The sequence below is a fragment of the Dama dama genome, chromosome 2 (genome assembly GCF_033118175.1).
Source record: "Dama dama isolate Ldn47 chromosome 2, ASM3311817v1, whole genome shotgun sequence".
Taxonomy (NCBI): Eukaryota; Metazoa; Chordata; class Mammalia; order Artiodactyla; family Cervidae; genus Dama; species Dama dama.
This window is the reverse complement of record NC_083682.1, coordinates 25,877,250-25,903,709: the sequence shown is the minus strand read 5'-3', so window position 1 is coordinate 25,903,709 and position 26,460 is coordinate 25,877,250. Positions and strand designations below refer to the sequence as shown.

At 46.8% G+C, this 26,460-nt stretch overlaps 1 protein-coding gene across 6 annotated transcripts in view; it reads right to left on the bottom strand.

The window, feature by feature from the left end:
- The window catches only part of NAV2 (neuron navigator 2), a 417,005-nt gene that overhangs the window by 232,685 nt on the left and 157,860 nt on the right, over positions 1-26,460 (bottom strand). For all 6 annotated transcript variants that reach the window (XM_061167929.1, XM_061167935.1, XM_061167940.1 and 3 more), the window contains exons 4-5: positions 17,112-17,184; positions 5,353-5,623 (exon numbers count right to left, since the gene is read on the bottom strand). In XM_061167929.1, coding sequence (XP_061023912.1) covers positions 5,353-5,623; positions 17,112-17,184 — 344 coding nt within the window. The remainder of the gene's footprint in view (positions 1-5,352; positions 5,624-17,111; positions 17,185-26,460) is intronic.

Genomic DNA, 26,460 nt, shown 5'->3' with positions numbered 1-26,460 from the left:
CTGGCATGGGTCCTCACAGGACGTGGTAGACACCAAGCTGAGTCAAGAGAATTAACTAGTGAGCAGGCCTAGTTTTTATTTTCAGGGAACTGAGGTGATCCATCCATGTACATGAGAGCATCCAGAAATAAAAATGAGACATAGCTGCCTTGTGGCTTTGTCTCCTCCGAACAATTAGATTCATGCTTCAGGTCTTTAACACTTAGGAGAAAACCAATCCCACGTTAGTCATTTTAGGATAGCACCAATAACAAAAAGCATAACACACATAAACAAGATGCAGGTGAGGTGGGATCAGGGCCAGGATAGAGCAGGGCGTCAAACTCATCATAAAATTACTATAGAAAACCATCTAAAAACTCACCTCTCTAAACCAGAATGGACTTTGATGTCCAAGCAATCAAAGACAAAAAAACTCAATGAGATGCAGAAACATTAAGTACAACTAGACCTCACAATCATCACACACACACAAACACACACACACACACACACACACCCCTTCCACCCCAGGGCCACTCTCAAGTCTCTAACACTCAACACTTGGTCATCAGCCAAAGCATGTTTGGTTTTCCCAAACTGCAAACATGTCAGGGGGCGGAGGACCAAAGGAAGTGCAGCCAGGACAAAGGGGTCGAGGGGCTGGGTTGAAACCATGCTTTGCGGGACGTGGACAAGTTCTAACCTAGAGATCTTTTTCTGACCCAGAGTGAAGCGGATGATTTTGCTTTGTGATGAGTCCTTGGAAGATGCACTGCATGACAGGAAAGAAAAAAGTGGAAGAGATGAGTGAGAGGAGAGAAGACGCGTTAGACAAATTACCAACAGGAGTCCCGGGACACAGCAATTTAAGCCCCCGGGTTTCCCTCTGCCCGATTTTTCTACAACATGCAGCCTTTTTCTTAGGTCTAATTTGATAAAATTCCAACATAAGGAAACTGCTGTGCAAGATTATCTAAGAACATTTGTGATTTTCTTTTTCATAACTCCAAATCTCTTTTCTGCCATCAGTCGCTACACGGTCTTCCTCCACAATGAGACCCTAAAGCCAGGGGTCTCTGACAAGTAACCTTTGTACCTTTCTCAAGTACTCAGATCTTTATCTAGTCCACATACTTATTCTACTGGAATGCTCTTTGGAGGAATGTCCTGAATATCCCATTAAGTTGACCCTAAATAAGGGTGGCATGCGTGCTCAGTCATGTCTAACTCTCTGCGACCATGTGGATTGCAGCCCACCAATCCCCTCTGTCCATGGAATTTTCCAGGCAAGAAGAGTGGAGTGGGTTGCCATTTCCTTTCTCCAGGGAAGCTTCCTGACCCAGGGATCCAACCCACATCTCTTGTGTCTCCTGCATTGGCAGGCAGATTCTTTACCAGCTGAGCCACCCGGGAAGCCCAAATAAGGGTGGAGATGTTTTCAAGTTTTGCTGGTCTTGGGAATGTTTGCTCTCCATGGTATCAGCAATGACCATTTCAAATCTTCTGAACTTGCTATGTTCTGGGCTTTGAACCATAAACTTATGAAGAATCATGGATGGATTTAATAAATGGCTCAACTTATTTACTGCCTTATGAAAGAGAGAAATATTTATCTTTCTTGCATCCATACCACTGATAACATGTCCATAAAAGGATCTGAGGTGAGAAATACAATGTCGGTATCACAAAACCTAGGATGTGAAGGAAGACAGAAGAGAATGAATTTTTTAAAAAGCAATTCTTTGTATTTTTTTTTCTAAAAAGCTAAATATTGATACGATGTAAAGGAGACACAGATAGAGAGGAACTTCACGAGGTGAAAGGTGGATCGACTTCTCAGCCATCATGTAAATTAACGAGAAAAGCTGATGAGAAGAAGTAAAAGTGAGTCTCCATTTAGTCACCATGGAGGAATTGCTTTCTCCTTCATGCCAGTATCTCAATTTTCCTTGCTCAGCTTCCACAACTCTTTTTTTTTTTTTTTAATTAACAAACATTATGGAAAAGTTGTCAAGTTTTAGCATTTGCTATCTTGAGAGGCATGGTGTTTAGGCATGTTTGTGCCCAGTGGAGCTCTAAGGAAGGATCAACATAAACCTGGTATTTGGGGTTTATATCAACATATGACGTTAATGATCAAGGGTCTGAACCATTACCCTTGGGATCTGGGCGATCAGAATTTAGGGATAGAAATACAATGGAACTAAGCCAGAGAAGTGACTTTACTGTTTTTAAAGTTACAGCCAGTGCATGAGTGTGGAGTATCACATCTCTAGACTTTGAGAACAAGATTATCCTCCAGAAGGAAAACTAGAAAGCATCAGTATGTCATGGATAAAACCAATCATCTGCTAAAGTAACCCAATACGGGCCAAATAAAGGGTGAAGGGGGCCAAACAAAGGGTGAAGGAGGACACAGAACAGTTCAGAGCCCGACTTGTATCATCATCACATTGTAGGGTCGGGGGGCATGAGGGCAGGAACCACTCTGGAAAAAATGGACATTAAAAACCTGGCTTAAGTGAGTGTGGCTGGTCTTTAGGTAAAGCATCTACTTTTCACTCTTGCGGTTTTTTGACCACAGCACATGGCTTGCGGGATGCTTTTTCCCTAACTAGGAGTGGAACCCGTGTGCCCTGCAGTGGAATTGCGAAGCCTCAACTCCTGCGCTGCCAGGGAAGTCCCCCTAGGTAAAGCATTTATTAACAGTAGGATGCTTTTTCTTACTGGGAGATGGGTTTCCTGACTGGGACACCTGGTTCTTTAGAGAAGACAAAAGCTTACTGTGGTGATGGATGCCTCAGGCTATCAAAGCTCAGTGACACAAGCCCAGCGGTTTTCAACACATGTTCCTTGGAACCCTTCGCAATGAGACACTCTTATAAAAAGAGTTTCATGGCTCAGTTTGAGAAGGCTTTCTACACCTTCTTCTGAAGATTCCCAGGGTACACATGTCCTTCCCCCTACTCCCCCCAGGTTCCTTATCTCAATAAATGCCACCATGTGCCTAACCACTCAACTCAGAAATCAAGGACTTATCTGTGATTCCTCCCTCCCTCGCTCCAGTCAATCTACCTGTAGTTCTGTTGGCCCATCCTCTAAAATACCCTGAACTGGTCCATGTCCATACTTGCTCTACACCTTGATCGAAGCCACTGTCACCTAGAGCAGGGATTCCCCAGCCTCTGAGATCTAATGCCTGATGATCCGAGGTGGAGCTGATATAATAGTAATAGAAATAAAGTGCGCAACAAATGTAGTGTGCTTGAGTCATCCTGAAACCACCACCACCCTGCCCTGGTCCATGGAAAAATTGTCTTCCACGAAACTGGTCCCCGGTACCAAGAAGGTTGCAGACCCCTGACCTAGAGGATGACAAAGCCTCTTAGCTGGGGTCTTTCCTTCTATTCTTGACCCTTCCACAGTCTTATTCTCTAGAGAGAAACAAAAGTGATTTTAAAATAACAACTGTAAATTAACTCTCCTTCCTGCTCCAGACTGTCCAATGGCTTGTTACCTTTAGAATGAAATACCAACTCCTCAGCCTTATAGCTGTCACTGTGACCTTGCTTCAGGGCTATGGGATTACACAGCTCCAGGGGTGACCGGTCACACTGCCTTTCATGTCAATGGTGGTAGCTCTCTTTGCTTGTAAGGCTGCTTTTCACTTCACACTCCCCTTTGCCCACGGAGCTCCAGCCACATTGGCCTTTTCTCGGCTCCTCCAACCTGCCAAGCTTACTCCTACCACAGGGCCTTTGGACCAGCTGCTCCCCCTCCCTGATCTATTCCACGCCCGCATGGCTAGCCCCCTGTCATTCCTATTTCTACTTCAGTATCAAGTCCTCAGAGAAACCTATTAACCCAACTTAAATTATGAACCCAATCCTCTTGAATCCATTATCTTATTGTACTACCACTTCTGATATTTCTCTTCCCACTTTTGCCTGCCTCCTTCAGTAGGATGTAGGGAGCAGGCACCAAATTTTCCCCCATAGAACCCTTCCCCTGCAAGTTGCTATCCAGGGAATAAGCACTCTGCAGCATGCAGTGTGGGAAATGATGCCCAGATCATGTTATCATCCTGACCCCACTAAGGATCACAGAATGACTTCCACCCAGGGGGCCCTTCAGGACAGAGGTGCGGAGGCTGGCTGCCTGGCTGTCCAGTCCTCATTGCTAGTCCAGGCATCCCTACTAGCCCATAGATTTTCACAATGAAAATTGGATATAATTAGATAATTAATTAGGGGTTCTGATTTACATCACATCTGTCACTGCTGGTTTTAACACGATCACAACTGGGAAACAGCACTTCTCCTGGGGAAAAGCAGCTGTGACCATTAACCATCTCGAGGGCAGCTGCTTTGCTTCAACCACTTTGTACTTCGCCCAACTACAAATGGCTCCCAAGGGTATGACGGTGTGTGAGAAAACCTATGATTATTAGTGCTGGTGCTTTGGGGGACTGGAAAGAAAAAGCCATCACTCTGTCGCACATATTCAATGAAATCAAGCAATCAACTTGAGTGGTGGCATTTAGGTTTGATAGCTAAAGTTTTATGACTTAAAAAAAAAATGTTTTCTCCAAAACTTTACTATGAGTCAAAAACTTTCTAGTTCCTAATCCCCTCCTCTATTTTTTTCCCCTCATTAAGTGTTTTATGAGGTGATTTTTTGCGGTGTTGTTTAGGAATGCAGCTATTAGCACGTGAACACAGTAGACAGTAACTGTTCTGGCATTCTGCTGGTATACCATTGCTTGCAAGTTTCTCTGGAAACACCAAAAAAAACTCAGTCCTGATCCAAACAGCGGAGGGTCATAGCTGACACTGCTCCTCAGTCTCCAAGGTCAACAAAACCCAGGCACATTGACTGGGAACGCCTCCCCATCAGGAGATGCTGGCCTACTCGGAGAAGGCGGCCGCCTCTCGTCCTGTGAAAAACCACATGCTATCTTTCTTCTGGGTTCTCGGGATTTCTCTTCTGGCAAAGCAGAGGTATCTGCTGGAGAGCTTGTGCCTCCACTAAGCGAAACTGTTTTGTAAGTATAACACTGAACACCCAGCCTGTAGGCTGACACGCAGAAGAAGTTTGAAGTCTATTTTAGGTGCTGTTTATTGCCTATGAGCATGTGTGTGTTAACAGGCCAGAGTTTAAGGAAGGAGCGGCTGGCGACTGATCTCTAATAGCCTTCATCTCTGCCAGGCACATCCATTTCAAGGTCATGCTGATTCCCCAGGAACCACTGGTAGTTCTCAGCCCTGCAGAAGCGCAAACGCGAACCACGTGGGGTGCAGGCTAGAACGGGGTCAGCGTGACGGAAGACCTTGAGAAAAGCCGAATCATCAGTTGACGAGGAGCACCCACCTGGACTGCATCTCGGCTTGTGCTTTTGACGGCTGATGTGGCGCCGGCTGGTGAGGCTGGCACGGGGCTTGGGAGGTGGCTGGCACCTGTTGCTGAGGAGGGCCAGCCTGGCACTGGGAGGGGGCCCCTGCCGCCTGGGACCCAGCAGGCGGCAGTGGCGAGGGGAGTTGCGGCTTCTGGGGCGGCGGCTGCTGCTGCTGCTGCTGCTGCTTGTACCGGGAGAGGCTGAAGAAGAGGCCTAGGATGGCCTTGAGGTTTCCATTCCTGATCTCTGCAAGACAACGGGGAGATTCTGGTTAGAGGAGGAAGCCCTTCTGGGGAGCCCTGTCTCGCACCCTTTTAGGAGGCGGTTTCAGCCCCAGCGTGAGTTTTAATTCCTCTAGGATAGGACAGATTTCCTGAACACTTAACTGGTATCACACTCAATTAAAATCCAGCCTAAACCACAGAGAAATTAGCCAGTTTCTCCCCACTGGGATTAGAGTGGGTACTCGAGGCCAAGTTGCAACTGGGATGTCTGGCGAGCACCAGGAGGAAGTTCTCAGTAAGGACACAACCGAAAAAGACAGAGTCCCGAGCAAGACTGTGCTTGTCCAGGACGCAGAGGAAGGGATCTAGGGATGGAGGCACCAGGGGAGACTCACTGGTGTCTACACAGCACCCCCAAATCCCTGTTCCATGCTTCAAGCCACCCAGAGTGTGCCAAGTAGCTGCCAGCCCACTCTAAAATCCTCACCTAGCTTTGCCCAATCATCCTGCCCTCAGATACATGGCTGTCTCCTGTCCATTAAATAAATAACTTGAGTTTGGGGTGGGTGTGGGGATAAGCTATGGGGCTTGCTTCCCCAAAGAACTCACATTAAAAACATCTTCCCCCCTACATTAAAAAAAAAAAATGTGTGCAGAGTAGGGCTATGAAAATTTTTCATTCCAGATGGAATTTTTCAGATTTTAAAATCTATTTGCCTCAAGGCATGCATAAAGAGCTTCAGAGAAGGAATAAAATATTTATTCCCAGGCAGGAGCTATGGATGCAATGGTGTATCTCCTTGGGCAATCCTTCCTTTTCTACAGTTCTTTTAACACCAGATGCTGATGGCCAGGGTCTAAACTGACCCTGAGGGTAAAACACTATGGGACCCAGCATGTGGGACAGAGAAGGGGGAACCTGGGGGCTCCCTCTGCTTCACTTCCACCCTTCAGTTCTGTTCAGTCGTGTCTGACTTTTTGCAACCCCGTGGACTGCAGCAAGCCAGGCTTCCCTGTCCATCACCAACTCCCAGAGCTTGCTCAAACTCATGTCCATCGAGTTGGTGATGCCATCCAACCATCTCATCTTCTGTTGTCCCCTTCTCCTCTTGCCTTCAATCTTTGCCGGCATCAGGGTCTTTTCAAATGAGTCAGTTCTTCACATGAGGTGGCCAAAGTATTGGCCACCTCAGCTTCAGCATCAGTCCTTCCATATTCAGTCCTTCCTGAATATTCAGGACTGATTTCCTTTAGGATGGACTGGTTGGATCTCCTTGCAGTCCAAGGGACTCTCAAGAGTCTTCTCCAACACCACAGTTCAAAAGCTTCAATTCTTCAGCACTCAGCTTTCTTTATGGTCCAACTCTCACATCCATACATGCATGACTACTGGAAAAACCATACAGACCTTTGTCGGCAAAGTAATGTGTCTGCTTTTCTCTACTTCCACCCTTAGGCTGAAGGTTTCTGAAGTGGGAAGGGAGTTAAAGGGAGTGGGTTGGAGGAAGGGAAGCCCCCACCCCCGGTGCGGGTAACACACATCTTCAGGTTACCCCAAGCTTGGCAAGAGGACGCTGATAAAGGAACTGTTTCCTCCAATGACCAGCTGAAGGGCAGAGGCATGAATGGGGTTCTCTGAGAAGCAAGCCCTATCTCCCCTGTTAGCCTGCCAGTGCCCTGGGGTGTGATTGCTGACTAGGTCAGGCTGAATCACTTCCTGTTGGAGAGCTCCTCTTTCCAGGCTCTTGAAGAAACTGACAATACAGACTACTAGAATCCAACTTTCACTCTGCTTTGGGAGCTAGCCTGTGCTGATTGTGGAAGAAAACCATCAGGAGCTTGGCTTTTGGAAAAGCCAGGCTTGAATTCCAGTCTGCCTTCTACCACTTGCTGGCTTGTGCAAGTCACTGAGTCTCTCTGGGCCCCACCTGACAAGACTGCCAGCTTGCCCTGCCGCCAAGGTGGTTTTGCAAATCAAATCTGAGCAGAGAGGTGAAGGCACATCTGTAAACAGTCACGTCTCTCACCGGTCCTGGTGCCTGTATGACAACCACAGCCCCAGGATCCTATAGGTGCTTCCCAAACAGCTCCAGCAACATGCCTTAAAAATGATGGTTTTTGCAGAGAACGGACTTGTGGACCCAGTGGGGGAAGGAGAGGGTGGGATGAACTGAGAAAGTAGCACTGACATGTATACATACTACCATGTGTAAAACAGAGAGCTAGCGGGAAGCTTCTGTATAACGCTGGGAGCTCAGCTCCTAGCTCCGTGATGACCCAGAGGGGTGGGGTAGGGGTGCGGTGGGAGGGAGGCCCAAGAGGGAGGAGATATATGTATACTTTTAGCTGATTGATTTTGTTGTACACCAGAAACTAACACAGCATTGCAAAGCAGTTATCCTCCAATTAAAATTTTTAAAAATAATAAAATGGCTGACTTATAATCAGCATATAACAATATAACACGTCCCTTTTGTTTTTAAAAAAATTATGGTTTTTGACTATGTGACATCTTACCATATGGCATTTTTGAGAGGGAGAGGGAGACATTCTTAATTACATTAGGACAACAGGTGTAAGCCAGGGCTCACCTGGACAAGTCAAGATGCTTATAAACCACTGTGTGCAATGCAGGGAGCACAGAGAGTTCCCCAAACGTGGGAAAATTCCCCCCTCCCCTGTTTCTTTGGGTAAGCTCAGCTTTAACCCTTCACCCCTGCTTCCTTCTCCGTCCTAAGGAAACCAAAGCAGGACATATCCATGGTCTGTTCTGCTGCTGCTTCTAAATATTTTGACAAGGACACCAACGTCATAGGATGTGAGTCCTGGATGGGACGATTCAATCTATAGACTGAATTTTTCTAAGATGCAACCTCTGAGTCTCTGTGTTCTTCTTGAAAATGGGCATTTTCCTCGTGGGAAGGTGGAGGGTAAAGTGACGTTCCCCCTGGTTAACTCAGCTGAACAATGACAGGGGGCAAAGCCAGAATCAAGGGCTGGCAGGCAGGGCAGGACCTGTTAAGGAACTCGGGAAAACAACGTCCTCTCAGAATTCCCTGGATGATGAAAATAGAGCTATAATCATGCTAGATGAAATCTATGTAAGATTTCAGTGTCTTTTATAGAGCTACTACTAATTAGCATATACCAAGTGAAGCTTTTCACATACATGGTCTCAACATGGTATAACTTGGCTTACTTACATCCCCATCACATGTCATCAATTTAAAAGCATGCCAGATAGTGTTTTCCTTATTAAGTTAGCTCATGGACACAGAAATATTCTTTATTCTCCTTCTATAATAGAAGCGTTCTTTTATTATGGAATGTGTCAAACATCCCATAATACATTTTTTAAAAAAACACACAAGAAAAACAGGAGAAACTAAGAATTCCAGAGCAAAGCCAGAGGATCAGGGGTTGCTCCTGCAAACAGTAGGTATGTCCACATTGGCTCCCTCACAATCTACCTGCCCAGCCCAGGGCAGAGGAGCGGAGCCGCTTTGTCATCATCTCTCCCTGTGACGTTCAGTCATTTATTGCTCAGAACTGTTCTATTCTTCCTCAAAACCTCTTTTTATTTGTGAAAGGGCCCAGTGCTCCCATGAATACACTGTTTCTTAGGAAGAAGCACGTTTACTATATGGATCACTGATTGTTAGAGTCGCAAAGACCGGGGTTTGCATTTCTCAAGTCCATCCTTTGAAGACTTCAAAGTTTTTCCAAGAGTTAACCTCTCTGAGCCTCAGTTTTCTTCTTTAAAATGGGCATATGTGTGCCACCCTTCCCCATAGGGATGCTATGGAGATTAACAGGATTAGATGAGAGAAGAAAAGCCATGCAGCCTGTCTTTGTACTTCCTTGTCTGGTTCAGAAAATAAAGTTGTACCTGCCGCCTTTGGAGAACTCAGCACAGGCTCTTCACCTACAAGAAGCCTAAGGAGCTGTCCCTTCTTCCTGCATATCCCCTCCAGACAGCCACAGGCCTCAGGGAAGAAAACCAACCATGATCATCTCATTTTAGAGAAAACTCAGTAGGCATCTCTTTTTAAAAAAGAAATCAGCTCTACTGAGGTATAATTTACAACCACAAAATCAAGTGTATAATGATCTTTAGTAAATTTAGTAAATTCTAGTTTTAGACTATTTCCATCACCCTGAAAAGCGCTCATCTGTAATCAAGTCCCAAACCCATCCCCTCAGGCAAATTCTAACCTTGTTTTCATTGATTGGCCTATTCTGGGCCAATTTCCTGTAAGTGGAATCATGTGACCTGTTGTCTTTTGCATCTGACTTCTTCCATGGAAGAATGCAGGAGACCTGGGTTCAGTCCCTGGGTCAGGAAGATCCCCTGGAGAAGGGAATGGCAACGCACTCCAGTATTCTTGCCTGGAGAATTCCATGGACAGAGGAGACTGGTGGGCTACAGTCCATAGGGTCGAAAAGAGTTGGACACGACTGAGCAACTACACTTTCATTCTTCCATGGAGCATGTTTTTAAGGTTCATCTGGGTGAGAACATTATCATTAGTTCGTTTCTTTATATTGGGAGGCATTATCCTGTTATATGGATAGACCACATTTTATCCATTTCAGAACACAGGACTCAACCATAGTGAATGGTCTGTTTGGAGTTAAGAGACACACAGTTCATGCCATGGGTGGTCTTTAACAGACAGTATCCAAAATAGCTAAATTGGCATTTGTCTGTGTGCCACAAGGCCTGGTAAGCTGGCTACACAGTCTCTCTAAAAACAAAATCCACCAGCCCACAAAAATGTTCCCCCTATGACATTTCCTGAGGCTTTGGAAAAAGAGCATCATTTTATTTCTGATCAACTATCCTCACACTCTTGATCAGAAAGGAAAAAAAAAAAAGTAGAACTAGAGAGAGATGGGCTGGTGGCTTAGATGGTAAAGAATCCGCCTGCAATGTGGGAGACCTGGGTTCGATTCCGTGGTAAAGAAGATCCCCTGGAGAAGGGAAGGGCAACCCACTCCAGTATTCTTGCCTACAGAGAGAGAGAGAGATGGCTTGTCTAAGGAGACATGAGCTAGCAGGGCGTCGAAACCAGCACGAAAACCCTGTTCTATTTTCTCTCCTATGGCCACCTGCACATAAACTGATGAATAAACTATAAAGACCATAGTCTAATTCCCACTAGAGATTAGTATTGCCTTGACTCAAACTCCTTGGGTTCTGACTGATCTCTACTCCCACTCACGGCTCCTAATCTGCATAGATGTTGTAGGACATGTTGGGCAAGATGGGAGAATAATAGAGTTATTTTCTTTCAACATTATTTAAAAGAAACCTCAAGTCTGATTTACTAAGGCACAAGCATTGGAATAATCTAATACAAAGAAAGCTGCTTCGTAGGGAAGGGATTGGGAGCCAGAGGTAAGGCTGCCTAGACTGCAGACTCAGGATTCCTATTCAATCCCCTTAAGCCACGGTGTAAGGTACACTTACAAATGAGCTCATTTGGGGCTGTGGATCCTAGCTGTGCCATCTACGTAATCCCACTGCAGCAGCTCTTCTGTTCCTCAAGCCCATCAGTGCCCACAGGGGAAGTGGATGAGAAGGTGGGAGTAGAGCCCACCGCGCCCCCTGCTGGCAAAGGACAGAAACGGCCCCGCCCACCGCAGGACTCCAGAGACGCTGTAGCAGGACAATGAAGACAATCTGCCTGCTGCTTTTACCTGACCGGTCCAGAAAAACCTCCTGTTTCCAGGCTCGGGATCAGAGGAGGAGAGCTCAGCATCAGGGCCACAAACCCAGGTTTGAACTAATCAAGTCAGCAACCTGGGATTTGCACTGCCTGGAGAAGATTCCTTTCAGGGGGGATCTTCCCTTCCCTTCAGGGGATCTTCTTGACCCAGGGATCGATTTCATGCCAAAAGCCTATACTCCTTGTCAGAGGCGCCTAGAAGCATCACCCTGCCTGCAACCTGCAAGACTGATAAAAGCAAGTCTTCTGTGCCCATCACATTACTATGCCCTAACTTCTATCTAAAATTCCCTCCACCTTCCCTTTCCAATTGGTGAAAGCCTAGTCATCTTGTAAAACACAAGGGAAGCATCACTGTCTTTGTGAAGCCCCCTGATGGCCCAGGTAGAGCTGACTGTTACCTTTCTTTGGGTACCACTGACTGGATCCTGTACATCCCACTGGCACAACTCTTGTATTAATTGGAATTGAAGCTAGTTTTGTACGACTGACATGACTCTCCGTGTACCCTGGTGCCTAGCACTGCACCTGGTATACAGGAAGTGCCCGGCAAATGTGTGCTGAATGAGAAAAGCCTTCCCCTCCAGACCTCTGCTTCCCCATCATGGGAGAACGGGCTTAGGGCCAGGCAGCGCAAATGCCAGGTGTTCTCAAAACTCCCAGGTATAATCTCAAAGAGAGATATGGAAACGTGGAATACATGAGTAACAAATACTTCAGATTTTTAATGGAATCTGATTGCCAGTAGTCTAAATTGTATTCCCACAAGGAAAGTGGTACCTTTCCTTCCCACAAGGTGGTACCTTTCTTTCCCACAAGGAAAGAGTACCTACCTCTCAATCACTTGCTATTATCAGATCTTTCAATTTTTAATCATCCAATATATGACAATAGGTGTATCAGGTTACTTTAGTAGTTTTCAGAATGTTAGTGAGGTGAAGCACTTCTTCCTATGTTTAATGGCCATTTGCATTTCCTCTTCAGAAAATAACTTGTTGTATTGATATAACTACTTTTCTATTGAGTTTTTAGGATCTCTTTATGAACTCTGAAGATAAACTTTGTTTTTAATCAGTGAACAATTGTTTTTCTTAAAAAAAAAGAGATTAGATTTGTGGTTACCAAAGGTGGGGGTGGGGGAATTGGATGAAGGCAGTCAATAAAGTACCAACTTCCAGTTTTAAGATAAGTAAGAACTAGGCATGTAATGTATAACATGATAAGATAATTAACACTGCTGTATGTTATATATGAAAGTTGTTAACAGAATAAATCCAAAGAGTTCTCATTGCAACAGGAAAAAAAAAAAAACACTCCCAGGAATAGAGGCCTCCCTCCCAGGGACAGGTTTACAGATGGTGGTGACAGAAGTGTGGTAGGAAAGGGGCTGAAGGGATCTAGACAGTCACCCAGGGCAGGGTGAGGCTCAAGCTCACAGGACTCTGGCCAGTCTCCAGGAGCAAGTGGATGGGTCCAACCTCTGGGAACACCGAGGAGGTGGGAGAAGCCGCAAACGAGCAGCATCTCCGCGGGGCTCGCCTTGGCCTGCAGCCTCGGCTCACAGGCATTGGCAGTCTTGCTCTGGAACAAAGGTTCCCTGTGGCTCTCTCACAGGCAGGTCAGGGCAGGGCCTGAGCTGCTGAAATGCTTTAAGGACAGGTGCACACACCCTCCTGGGTTCCAAACCTGCTTAAGTCACTGGGAAAGGGTGGCGATGTGCCTGTGGGGCTTTCCAACCAGATTTTTTGTTTTTCCATCAGAGGAGGAACCTTGGGGTGCTCAATCATCTTCAAAAGCAAAACAGAAAGCATTAATATGACATTATTCTTTAAGCACTATAATGATTTTCTAGTAGTTATGCAGGTGGTTGGAAGTGTGCGTAGTGGTAAGCAGTAGAAAACACAAGGTCTTTAAATCTACAGCTGTGAGTAGCTGGATCAATGCTTACCTGCGGGCCTCCCTTTTGTTACATGTAACAATCACTTTGGGTGTCAGTTTCCTCATCTGTAAGATGGAGTGATATAAATACTGACCTCAGAAGGTTCCTGGGGGATCAAATAAGGTAAAAATTGTGTACAGCTCTCAGCCCAGTGATGGCCCATGGTGAGTTCTCAATATATGATTTCCTTTCCTATAACTGAACAGTGTGTCCAACGAAGATATTTCCTATGACCCTGAAATTGTGACTAAGACTCATTTGAGGATAAAATGCTCTCAGTGCTCTTGATTTGTAAGTTCAAGGAACTGACAAAACTTGGGGCCAGTCACCCACTCCCCCCACCCCCACAAGCCTGTACTAGTCCAGAATCAGTCTTACCATCAAAGACCAGCATCACCCACTTCGACCCACCCAACCCCAAGTCAGGAGAAGATCCAGATGACAGAATGGCACTGGGGTGAGCAAGGGTGGTCATGACTGATGATCTGAGAGACAGGATATCCCCTCCCCTTACCCAAGGAGCGAGGAGGTGGGGTCCATGTGCTTCTTCAAGTCAAGGGAGTGGAGGCCCCAAGAGAATTACTCCAAGTGGTGGGGCTGGTACCCCAGGGCCCTGTGGGGACCCCTGCTTAGAAGAGACTTGGCAGAGCTGCCTGTGGGCCTCCTAAGCTGGAAACAGCTCGACAGAGACCGTATGCTAGGGACATCCAGGTGCCAGCAGGTCTGTTCCACCACTACAGGCGGAGGACAGAGCCCACACATTCCTACTGCTCTGTGGAGGGTAACGCAGGGATCATGAGGCTGAGGTCTACGGCCTTACCAGGACCACCTCAGTGTAGGGACAGAGAGGAGTCTTAATCAGGGGGATGGGAGGTGAATGCCCAGTCAGCAGGGCACACAGAGACCCCCACCCAGGGACAGTGGCAATGACAGTCATCCGAGAAGGACAGCAACTTCATCCCTGGCAGAACTCTGCTTCTCTGCTCTGGCCCTGATCCTGGCTACTCGGGCACGGAGACGAGGGAAGGGGAAGGAAGGCATCGTGCCCCACCCCACTTCAGTCTTCCAAAGCCAGCTGCTCTGGGGGGGACACCAGGAAAAGGCTTTGAGTTTGAGATTGAAGCTTAAAAATGAACAAGACTGAGTCTTAAATACTGACATAAATCTATCCTTAAATTTAAGACATAAAGCCTTAAAAGCACGTGCATGCACATGTGCCTGCTCAGCTGTGTCTGAATCTTTCACGACTCCATGAACTGAGGCTCACCAGGCTCCTGTGTCCATGGAGTTTCCCATGCAGGAATAATGGAGGGGGTTGCCATTTCCTCCTCCAGGGGATCTTCCCGACCCAGGGATGGAACCCATGTCTCTTGCATCTCCCAATAACTGTGCAAGACTGAAGAGAAATAGGTTCTGGCCCAGATATTAAATGAGCCTCGACCCAGCAGGAAAGATGGGGGTTAGCATAGCACAGCTGGGGGCAGTTCCTGAAAAACTTCATGGTTTTACTCCAGTGACTGATTCTCAACCCACTGGTTCTAGTTCTTCTCTGCTCAGAGACTCACAGGGGCCACACCCCACCACTGGCTGGGGGCTGGGGCTGGTCCCTCTGCAGGATGTGCCTTTGGGAGCTGCCCAGCATCTTCTGAGACAGTGTCCACTAGAACAAAGGCTCTACATCTGTTTTGGCTTCATCTGTACATGGCATGCTTGCATTTTATCCACCTGCTGTTGCTGTCCCCAAAGACACCATGAATGTGAGCTCTGAAATCACCTGGGTTCAACACCTTGCCCTGCCACTCACTCACTAGAGGCTTCACAACTTCATTAACGCCAAATTTCCTCGTCTGTAAACTCGGTCTATTGTAAATTCCAACACCTGTTGTGAGCGCTGGGGCTGATGTGGATAAAAGCTTTCAAAGCACGTGCGTGTGTGCTCAGTCGTATCTGACTCTTTTGCGATCCCACGGACTGTAGCTCACCAAGCTCCTCTGTCTGTGGAATCTTCCAAGCAGGAATACTGGAGTGGATTGCCATTTCCCCTCCAGGGGATCTTCCTGACTCAGGGATCGGACCCAGGTCTCTTGCGTCTCCTGCATAGGCAGGTGGATTCCACTAAGCCACCTGGGTGCAGTTGGTACTTATTTATTCAACAAACATTTGTTGAGTAGACTCTCTATGCCTTAAGGTATAGAGAAGATGGGGCAGGTGGGGGCGGGGGAGAGACAGGGCAGGCAGAAGGCAGGACAATGGGTAGATGGATGGCAGGGTGGCTAAGGTCCCCTTCAGACCACATGAGATGAAGCTGGCCTACGGTCTACATCCCCTGGAGCTCCTTCTGCTGCACATAACTTGTAGAAGCCCCTGCTGATGCTCTGCTGTAAGGGCACACGCCCGGGATCTAATCACACCCAGGAACTAGAACGAAAGTGTGCCCACCACCTACACCAGCACTCTCTTCCAGGAAGAAGTCATGTGCTCCTTGGAACAGAAATTTGCATCTGCCTACGTCTCCATGGAAATACCACCAACAACCCCCCACGCCCCAGCAAGGTGCATGCCACATGCCATTCAGCCCAGGTCTCATCCCCGGTGGAGAAGGGCCCACCAAGGGCCCATAGCCCAAACCAAGCAATCCTCTGTGGACCCTTCTCTCTGAGCTGAGATGAAGGCTGATCACCAGGAGCTCGCTCAGAGACTTCTGGAAGTAGTGTGACCGTGCCTGACCCGGGACAGCCCCAACCTATTAGAGGTCCCACTTGGGGAATTGCAATCAGAGACAAAAGACACCAATAGCGGCCGCCCACCTCCAAAATCGAGAGAGACTACAGTCCAGAAACCCAGTCAGGACAACCGAGCTTTCGCCACGCAGCAGGGCAAAGGTAAGGAACAGGGCCCAAAAGGTTCGTGTTTGCAAACTTACCTGCTCCACAGGCTGCGTTGTTCCTCAGCGCTCCCCGCACCCCCACCCTAACCACTAGAGTCCACGCTAATAGGCAACTTTGTGAAACACAAGCATGCTAGGGTGGTGTCATCTGAAGCCCACACGGCTCTACCTGTTCTGGGAAAACTGGAGGCAGGTGCAGCCTAATGAGTTTGGGAGGATGCCGGGGCCTGTGGCAGCCTTGGAGCTGGCAGCTGCTTATATTTACAAACAGGAGAGAGAGAGAGACGGCGAGTTTCCACAGTGAGACGTTGCCTGAGGAGGCTAAGAATTCAGACCAGCCATCTCCAGACCAACGCTTAATTGAACAGCAAACCACCAGCAAACACTAATGTGTTAATTAGCCACCAAATTGGAGTTAATTAAAAACTAATCAGGATGTCAGAATGGAGAGTCTCATTAATAAATCACGTGCTTTTTTTTTTTTTGGAGCTAGGAAAAGTGCTGCTTCTTCTAACAAAAGTAAGAGATAAGGATTAGGCATTTTTCCCTGGGAACTTGTACGATTTAAATATGTTCTGTGGTTAAGTGTTCTCTCTCCCACAGATAAGGCCTGGCTTGATAATTAACTGACTCGCTGGTCATGTGAATCAAATCGGCATTATGTGATGAAACCCTTCTCAGAGAGAACCAGCTCCGTCTTCACTGCTCCCTCTGCGCCAGACAGACGAGGCTGGCATGGTTGGATCGGCACTCTGGGAGTGATTCTTCAGGTTGTCAAAAAAACTGGCATCCACAAGTGTAGACAAGTATTGAGCAGTCTCAAAACCAGAAAGAAACAAGATTGGAAGGGTCTACCAGGACCCACTGGCTTAACTCTACAAATGTCATCAATAAGCAGCAGCTGGGCATTTCAAACAGTGAAAGCGCAACTTCATGACAAGCGCTCACTCACCTTCTGCAGAGAGTCCTTGGATGTTTATTCCCTTAGCTGCCAGGAAATTCAAGCAGGCATCTATGTTTTCAATCTAGGAGGAAAAAACACAATATACACTCAATAAATGTTTAGCCTTCTCCAGAGCCATCTCTTATTAGGAACAAGAGGCTATGTCAGAGAGAGGGTCCATTGTGCATTTGCTAAGTTTCTCGAAGAGGAAAAAAATGACATGAAAATGCCGAATGGACGGATGGATGGATGCAGGTCAGGACTCTCCTTTGTCTGTCCTTGCATAGGAAAACGTTACCTAATATCCTAACCACACACAGTGCCAAGAATCGAGGCCTTGGATTGCTCACGGCTGCCAAAAATAACCAGGGTGAAATGGGAGCTCTCGTGTTGATCACTGTCACCAGTGCTATCCTGAACACTTGAGCAGCTGCCAGAAACATGGAGGTGGAGATGAGGTTAGGAGACGCAACCCCCCCCTCCACCAGCAGCAGCTGGGAGAGGTTTCCAGCCCCCAAGGAGGCAAGCAGTCAAATATAAAAAGAGTGAATGGGAATTTCAGCAGGAATCTGGGCAGTGTTGACTCACGAAATTCTCAGGATGGCAGGCATCGCAGAGGACCGAGGAGAGCTGCCAACTCACCCAACCTCTGTCGTTTGTGTCCTCTGTAGCAAGAAGGGACCCGACCCCACCAGAGCCTGAGAGGCCTTCCAGGCTTTCCAGGGTGGATGCTACAGCCAAGGGCAAGCTCCCGTTCCCCCTCCACCGCCCCCACCTCCCCACAGCAGGAAAGAGCAATTAGGTCATTCCCAAAGGTCTAATTTGACTTCAGTTGTCAGGGTTAATTACTTTTAGGTCTACAGGAAAATGTTCAGGCTTGATTCATGTCAATGGTAACCATAAATAAAAGAAATTGCTTTGGACTTGACAGAGGGAACTTGACTTCACAGAGTTTGCATTTCACTTCGTCCTTACCTCTACAACCCCCCAGCCCTCGCCCGACTTCCCAGGCTCCAGCCACATGCTTATGAGTTCAAACCAGTATTTGACCCCAGGGGTTTGTTCTGAACCCATAAATGACTGTCTATCACACTGTGCTTGTGACCATCCTCCTCTCCTCCCCCAAGCAACATCCTGATGGCTCTGTCATAACCACAGAGTAAAGTGTCTCCATTTTACGAGCTCTCATTTGAGTACAGTCTGGCTCCAAGGCAATCTTCTTCAAGTTCATGTCCACCCTCCCCTGATGTCTGGCATTCTCCGCTCTCAGTCTTCGCAGCTTCTAAACATGTTAAGTTAAGCTTGGGGACACCTGAATAAAACTGCATCCACTGAAAAAGAATCTGCTCCATCCTCGCATTTTTTTTTTTTTTTAGCTCAGGTTCCCATCTCTTTCCCAGCTTCCAGGGTCTTCATCTGGGAGGCACTCTTTCATCTCTAGGAAAAGGGATAGAATGCAATTTCCCACAAATAAAATAAATGCTGATGCTATGGGTTTTGCCTGCCACCATGGCAGAAAGTCGTATCTTACAAAGCGGGAGGAAAAATGAGATGGCTTTAAGCACTCCTTTCTTCTCTCCAGTGCAGGGTGACCGACAGTGACGACCAGGTGCTACCATCTTGGAGGGAAGCAGGGGGAGGAAAGGGGTGAACAGAGAAGGAAGAGAATGGCTGGGAGGATTCTGTGCAAGGTGTTTTAGAGCAGCCAGCTTCCGTGTAGAAGTGAAATAAAAATCCTCTCTCTAAATGTGACTGCACTCTATTACAAAACCGTGCTTTTGAGAATTCATGCTATTGTACACAGTGGGAACAGGCCAAAACCACTCACCTGAAATCACGGTAAAATTACAAAATTCTCCTGCTACCACTTGTCTCTTCCTATAATCCTATCCACTTTTTTTGGGGGGGGGGTATGTGTTTATTTTTTAATTTTTAAATTAATTTTATTGAGGTATAGTTGATTTACAAAGTTGTGTTAATCTGTAAAATGATTCAGTTATATATACATTCTTTTCCATATCCTTTTCCTTATAGTTTATCAGAGGACACTGAATAGAGTTCCCTGTGCTATACAGGACCCAAACCTACTTCTTTTTACTATCTTGTGGTGCACAGCTCCAAAGGGAGGCTTTGGCAATTATGTCCCTGTGGAAAATGAGAAGCAGAAAAAAGCTGACAGCCCTGGAACCTGATAATGAAAAATCAAAAATAGTATGCTTGTTATTTACCCTGGGAGGTGTCACGTGGATGGGCTGAGATGGGTAGGTTTAAGTGTTTTTCACCAATACTGTGGCAATGTGACACTGAACACATAAAAAAGGACGCCTACCAACATAGTCAGGAAAAGCTCTGCTCTCTTACAACGTGGCAATTCTACAGAACTTCCCTTCCAAGGAGCACATTTATGGAGCATTTGATGTATGTGCCATCATTTAAAGTCCATGGTAATTTCTTCTTGCAAGGCTAGCCTTGGTACATTTCAATTGATCCATGGGTTTTCTTTTTAAATGTTAAATTCTGTTAGTGTGTGAAGTCGCTCAGTCATGTCCAACTCTTTGCGACCCAGGCTCCTCTGTCCATGGGATTCTCCAGGCAAGAATACTGGAGTGGGTTGCCATTTCCTTCTCCAGGGGATCTTCCCAACCCAGGGATCAAACCTGGGTCTCCCACATTGCAGGCAGATGCTTTATCCTCTGAGCTACCAGGGAAGTCCTAAATTCTGTTAAGGGGAGGAATAATATACATGGGTTACCTAGAATACTTCATCTCTCATTGATTCTTTTTTTTTTCTTACAGCCCTATCACTCTGTCAATAAATTTCATAATTTTGATCAGTAGTTCTTCACTGAGTGAAGGAGACGAAGAAAGGAGGGTTTTGTGCACCCCCCCCTCCGGGGGGCATCTGGCCACATCTGGTCACATTCGGGGTTGTCAGTTCCCTGAAGGGAACTGACATCTAGTGTTCAGAGGCTACATTTGCTACTAACACAGATCCCTCCCAATAAGGAATTATCCAACCCCACATGTCAGCAGTGCCAAGGATGAGAAATCTGAGATGATTCTTTTAATCACTCATTCAATCAAGGTAATTATGTGATGCCTGCTCTGTGCCAGGTACTATGCTCCATCCTTTTGTGAGAGTTGGTCCAGAGCTCTCCTCCCAGTCCAGGAGTCCACATTTACACAATCCTCCTCTTTAGGGTCCACACACACCCCGACTCCCCTCCGTTTCCAGGAGAATCAGAGCATCTAATAAACAAGGGAAACATTAGGATCTCCCTCCATTAGGTAAAGAGAGGAGGCACCAGGAATGCTTTCTCCTAAAGAGGAGATGAAACGGGAACACTATCCAGATGGCTGAGCTGCACTCCCAGAAAACGTAAAACCTAAAAATAAGAGCTTGGTTCATCATTTAAAAGACGATTCATAAGCCCGTCAAGCGCCCTGAATTTTTTTCCCCCCTCTACCATGAATTCTCTGCTCACAGGAGGAGTTCAAAACACATTCCTTAAGTTTCAAATCCATTCTTTAATGATGTTCCATTAAGGTTAAAACTCGTGCCTGACAAGGCGGTGGAGACCCACACTCTTTTCATCTGTACCCCAGGAAGGGCATGGGGCTGGGGAGCAAGGTCAGATGTGGATTCCAACCTCCCGCTTCACTTGGAATGAGATCAGAAGGGGAGACTGTTTCTTTGATCCAGGCTCTCTAGTGATTCAAAATCACCTTACAGTTTTCTTATAAACACTGTTCAGGTAAATAATCCAGCCTCCTATATGACTGAGGCTGCAAACTCCCACCACAGCATCCCCAGAGGGGACTGGCCAGGGGCAGCCCCTGGGGTTCCCATCACAGCACAGTGAGGTGCCTGCCCATCTTTAAAGAGCCTCGTGGCTCATATGGGATCCAGACATCTAGTGTGGGATGCGGGTCCTGTTAAAGTTGAGAGGCAGAGCAAAGGAAAAGACTCTTCACCAGCAAAGTATGTAAATAGAACCGAAGTTGTTCATTAACACATAGCGGCCAATATAAACTGCTTTCCAAAATTGGCTGAAAAAAAATATCTGTGCAAAGTCTGACATTCCAGTGTTGCTGAGGGGGTGGGGAGGGGCGCTGGGTGAGGAGGCTGCTGTGGCTGTAGACATGGAAATGGGTCCAGGAGCTCTGGGATCAAGCTCCTGGAGTTTGCAACGCTAGCCGGGGTGGAGACGGGAAGCTGAGAAATGGGACCACAACACCAGAGACCTTGGGAGGAGAAAGGAGCTGGATGAAAGAGAGGGCAGAGTAAGGGGACACAGTGAGACCAGGATGCACTTCCCAGGGTTTCCCTTGCTTTGGGGCGATACGTGGCCTCCACCCTCTGTGGTCCAGGAACATCCAAGAGAGAAAGGCTGGCAATTTTAAGCCTTTCCCCCATTCTCTGCCAGGATCTCCATCCCATAGTTGAATAGCTTCTCAACAGTCTCTAAACATGAGACCTGCAGGGCAACTTCCATGGACCAACTATGTTGTAGCCTAGCTCTCCCACATGCAGAAATACATCTACATCCAGGCCAGGCAGAGAGCAAGGAAAATCAAAACAAATGGCAAACAACTGGAAAGAGAAGGGAGGGGGCTTGGAGGCAAATGGAAAACTTTACATTTCAGTCATGGTTAAGGCTGGACCGGGTCTCATGATAACTTAAAATATGCAAACCTCAGAAGCACTGCTGTATATCTCCTCTGTAGCTTAGAGACTGATCAAATACCATCTGTTGTGGCAGTTGTCATGGTAGCATTTTACTCTGAATACCAGCATAGCTGACTGCAAAGTGTATGAAACTGATTAATCCAGATGAAGAGCATCTCTACCGCAGCCCAGGGGAAGGTAGGGTTCCAAGCAGACCGAGTGAATGCAGTGCTAGTTTTGACGAGTTTAGTTCCTCACCAAGCCCCTTGGAGGTCTCCATCTCAAGAAGATGAAATTGACAAGGAAGGCAAACAGATGCTGCTTTACAGTCAGGCTTGGTCATAGTCAATAAAGAAAAACCAAACATGAAAAGCCTAGAGCTTAAGTAGTGGGACACCTGGACCTCAGGCAAGGCTGAGCAAGAAGCTGTAAGTTCCACTGACTTGAAAAACAGTGTAGCTGCTTCTTGAGCCTCTTAGCACAAACAACTTCCTTCCAGAAGTGTGTGTGCTCCTCACACCTGATACTGCTACTTGTCAACAAAAAGAATTATCATTCATCCATCTATTTATCCATTTCTTCACCCATATCTACTAAGCCCCTTCAGGGTGTTAGGCAGTGTGTTGGTACTGGGTATACAGTGGTGAATTAGAGACATAATTCCTGACCTTGTAGAACCTAGAGTCTAATGTAGGGGAACTGGCATTAAACAAACAGAACACCGATAGCATTTGTCATGTACTAAAGGACTTGATCAAGCCTGGAAGGATGGGGGGGTCAGGTGAGAATTCAAGGAAGAGACAGAAAGTTGATCCACAGAAATTAGGACTTTGTCTGATCTCTTCATTGATGTAACCCCAAGCACCCAGAAGAGCATAGGGCGCAATGTACGTACTCAAGAATGTTTGTTGAAGGTAAATCTGAGCTGAGACGTAAGAGTGAGCCAGGCACCGAGATGGGAAAGAGAAGAACATGCCGATCACAGGGGACCTAAAGGCGGACAGTCTTCATGCAGGACTCAGCCTCGCACACTCTGGGACCCAAAAGAGAGTCAAAATGGCTAGAGGCCAGGACGCAATGGAGAAGAGCAGAGAGAGAGGACCCAGGGGAAAAGCAGAGCACTGGGTCACACTCAGGAGCAGAAGCAGAAACGGAGAAAAGGCAAGGGTCCTTCTTGTTCTTAGGGAAGCCTTGACACTCCATTACCATGGCAACAGCAGCCAGGCCAAGCCCTTCCAGGCTGGTCTGAAAGCCTCAGGATGGATGAGCTGTGCTATGTCAGGGATGGATCGAGCAGTGCCTTCAAGGTGGGGTTCCAGTGACATCCGGGCTGGGCACGGAGATGGGGAGGGCTGGAAGGGCAGGGCCGCGCCTGTGGTCACATTTACTGGGAAGGTCTGTTTCCTATCTACCAGGCCTCCGTGCTTTCCTGACACTCCTTCCTCTTGCCAGTTTCCAAAAACAAAAATAGAAGGAAAAAAAGAAAAGAAATCCAACCATGAAACCAGACCCAAAAGTACTCTGGGGGACTGCCCTCCTGAATGCCTGTCTCACCAGTGTCGTCTTTTGATTCTGCATTCCTGGGGACCATGACCTGATGCGTGATTGCCCAGTTTCACAGTTTTCTCCACCGATGTCAGTGTTCAGTAGCCTCAAATGGTCATGTGGTCATGGGCCACAGTGCGGTCCTGGGGGTGCACACCACCACAGGATGCAGTAGCAGGGCCTGGACAAAGCAGTCCTAATTTTAGAAGGGAACCCCAGAAAGAAGGAAGGTATGCTCGGGGTTCATATTCTCCCAGGTGGGGAAACATTCAGGAGTATCTCCCTTGTAAGACCCACAAGCTGCTACGTGCTTGGCAGACACATAAGGCCATCTTTGGCTACAGCGTTTCATATCTTCTGTCTCAACTCTGGCCATTCAAGCTTCAAAGCTTTCAGAAATTCATCTCTAGCTCTCTTGGTGGCTTTGAAAGAGAAAGCTTCAGAATGAGGGACTCGGGCTGGATGGGGCTTGAGCATTTCTGTCAGACTGTTTCTGTGCTGCTTTAATGCCTTGCCCAGTTCCTTCCTTGAATTTGGCAATGGTATCCTCCTTATCTTTTAAGATATTTATAACTTGGGCTTTCTAAGATGTTGTCAAGAATTCCTTTTTAACAAAATTTTATAGGGGCCTCTCTGCTGTTACAGCAAATGGGTAAGTCCATATGGAAACGAAAAAAAACTCTCTCGAGAAGAGAAGAAAATTGAAAACAAGAATCTCGAATTCCTCCAGTAGCTATCTTTTTCCACTTTGCTTCCAACTGCCTAGAATTGTTTCATTGCCTGATTATTTTCTGACTTCTCAATTTTTCCCTTGAAACAGGGAGACCTGGAAGGGGCACCATGGCTAAGTTCTCCAAGTCAGCCCTCGTCTGATCTGGAGGCCCCAGATCAGACGGTTAGAGTTGAGCTCTGCAGTGTGTCTGCCTCCAGACTCAGTGGTCCTCCTGAAGGCGAAAGTGCCCCGGGGGTCAGCATCATGGGAGAGGCCCAGAGGACGCCTCTGTGTGTGTTCCTTCAGGACGGCATTCTGCACATTTCTTCTGCTACACTGTCAGAGTAACGATCCCTAACCTCCTAGCACTCCCAAAAGGGATTATTCCAAGTGGAGGTCTCTGTCAAGAGCTGACATAGATGCTAAAAGGAGAGTGATGAGGGCTTAAGGAGTGATATTTACAGGATAAAACACAGGCTTTGTTGCTCTTGTTCAGTCAAGTCACGTCTGACTCTTTGTGACCCCATGGACTACAGCACACCAGGCTTCCCTGTCCATCACCAACTCCCAGAGTTAGCTCAAACTCATGTCCATTGAGTCAGTGATGCCACCTAACCTTCTCATCCTCTGTCGTCCCCTTCTCCTCCTGCCCTCAGTCTTTCCTAGCATCAGGGTTTTTCCCAGTGAGTCAGCTCTTCACATCAGGTAGCCAAAGTATTGGAGCTTCAGCTTTATCATCAGTCCTTCCAATGAATATTCGGGGTTGATTTCCTTTAGAATTGACTGGTTTGATCTCCATGCTGTCCAAGGGACTCTCGAGTCTTCTCCAGCTCCACAATTCAAAAGTATCAATTCAGCGCTCAGCCTTCTTTATGGACCAACTCTTATATCCATACATGATCCCTGGAAAAACCATAGCTTTGACAATAGGGATTTTGTCAGCAAAGTGAAGTCTCTGCTTTTTAATATGTTATCTAGGTTTATCATAGCTTTTCTTCCAAGGAGCAAGCATCTTTTAATTACATGGCTCCAGTCACCATTCGCAATGATTTTCGAGCCCAAGAAAATAAAATATGCACTGTTTACACTTTTTCCCCATCTATTTGCCAGGAAGAGATGGGACCAGATGTCATGATCTAAGTTTATTGCACGGTGAGTTTTAAGCCAGCTTTTTCACTCTCCTCTTTCACCTTCACCAAAAGGCTCTTTAATTCCTCTTCAGTTTCTGCCATAGAGTGGTATCACAAGCTTTGGGGTCAGACAAATCTGGGTGCAAATCCTGATTCTGCCATTTACTGAATTATGATCGGCAGCAATTTAACCTCAATGACCCGATCTGTAAAATGGGCGTTACACCAGTCACACAGGGTGGTGGTGGTGATTATATGCGAGGATGTGTGTATGTGGTACCCAGTAATTGGGTTTACTGTTAGCGTGTTGTCACTTCTGATACCAATGTCCCTTGGCAACAGCACTCAGGCCATACACACCCAGTGCTGTGTCTGGAGTCGGCCTCTGGCAAAACAGAGAGAATCAGACAAGCTTAACTGGTCTGCCTTCCATTCCTCCCCCTGAGTTTTCCCTCTCCATCACCTGATGTGTAACTGTCTTTTAACAAAGATGTTGATAAACCCCCTCACGCCAAGACAGAAGGGCCTGCTACTGTCCCCCCACCTATCCCCTCTCCTGGAGGGACTTGCATTCCATCACAATTATTAGGGGATAGGATCTATTGATACAGATATTGAACTCTACACTAGATTCAAGTTCCCTGAGAAACTACTCATAAAAACCTAAGAAAACTGTTAACTGTGTCAAGTCTCAAAGTCATTATCTGTAGCACAGGAATGATGATATTAATAACTATCTCATAGCAGTACTGTTGAGTCCATGGACTGACATAAGTCAAGGGTCTGGTACCTTCCATAGTGTTCATGGGGTTCTCAAGGCAAGAATACTGAAGTGGTTTGCCATTCCCTTCTCCAGTGGACCACATTTGTCAGAACTCTCCACTATGACCCGTTCGTCTTGGGTGGCCCTACGCGGCATGGCTCATAGTTTCATTGAGTTAGACAAGGCTGTGGTCCATGTGATCAGTTTGATTAGTTTTCTGTGATTGTGGTTTTCATTCTGTCTGATGTTGAAGCTGAAACTCCAATACTTTGGCCACCTGATGGGAAGAACTGACTCTCTGGAAAAGACCCTGATACTGGGAAATTGAAGGCAGAAGGGGACGACAGAGGATGAGATGGTTGGATGGCATTACTGACTCGATGGACAAGAGCTTGAGCAAGCTCGAAGCCTGGTGGGCTGCAGTCCATGGGGTCGCAAAGAGTCGGACATGACTGAGCGACTGAACTGAAATGACCTTACACAGACCTTTAAAAATGCTGTTTATACAATCCTATAATGGCAGAGTACCAGACACTCAA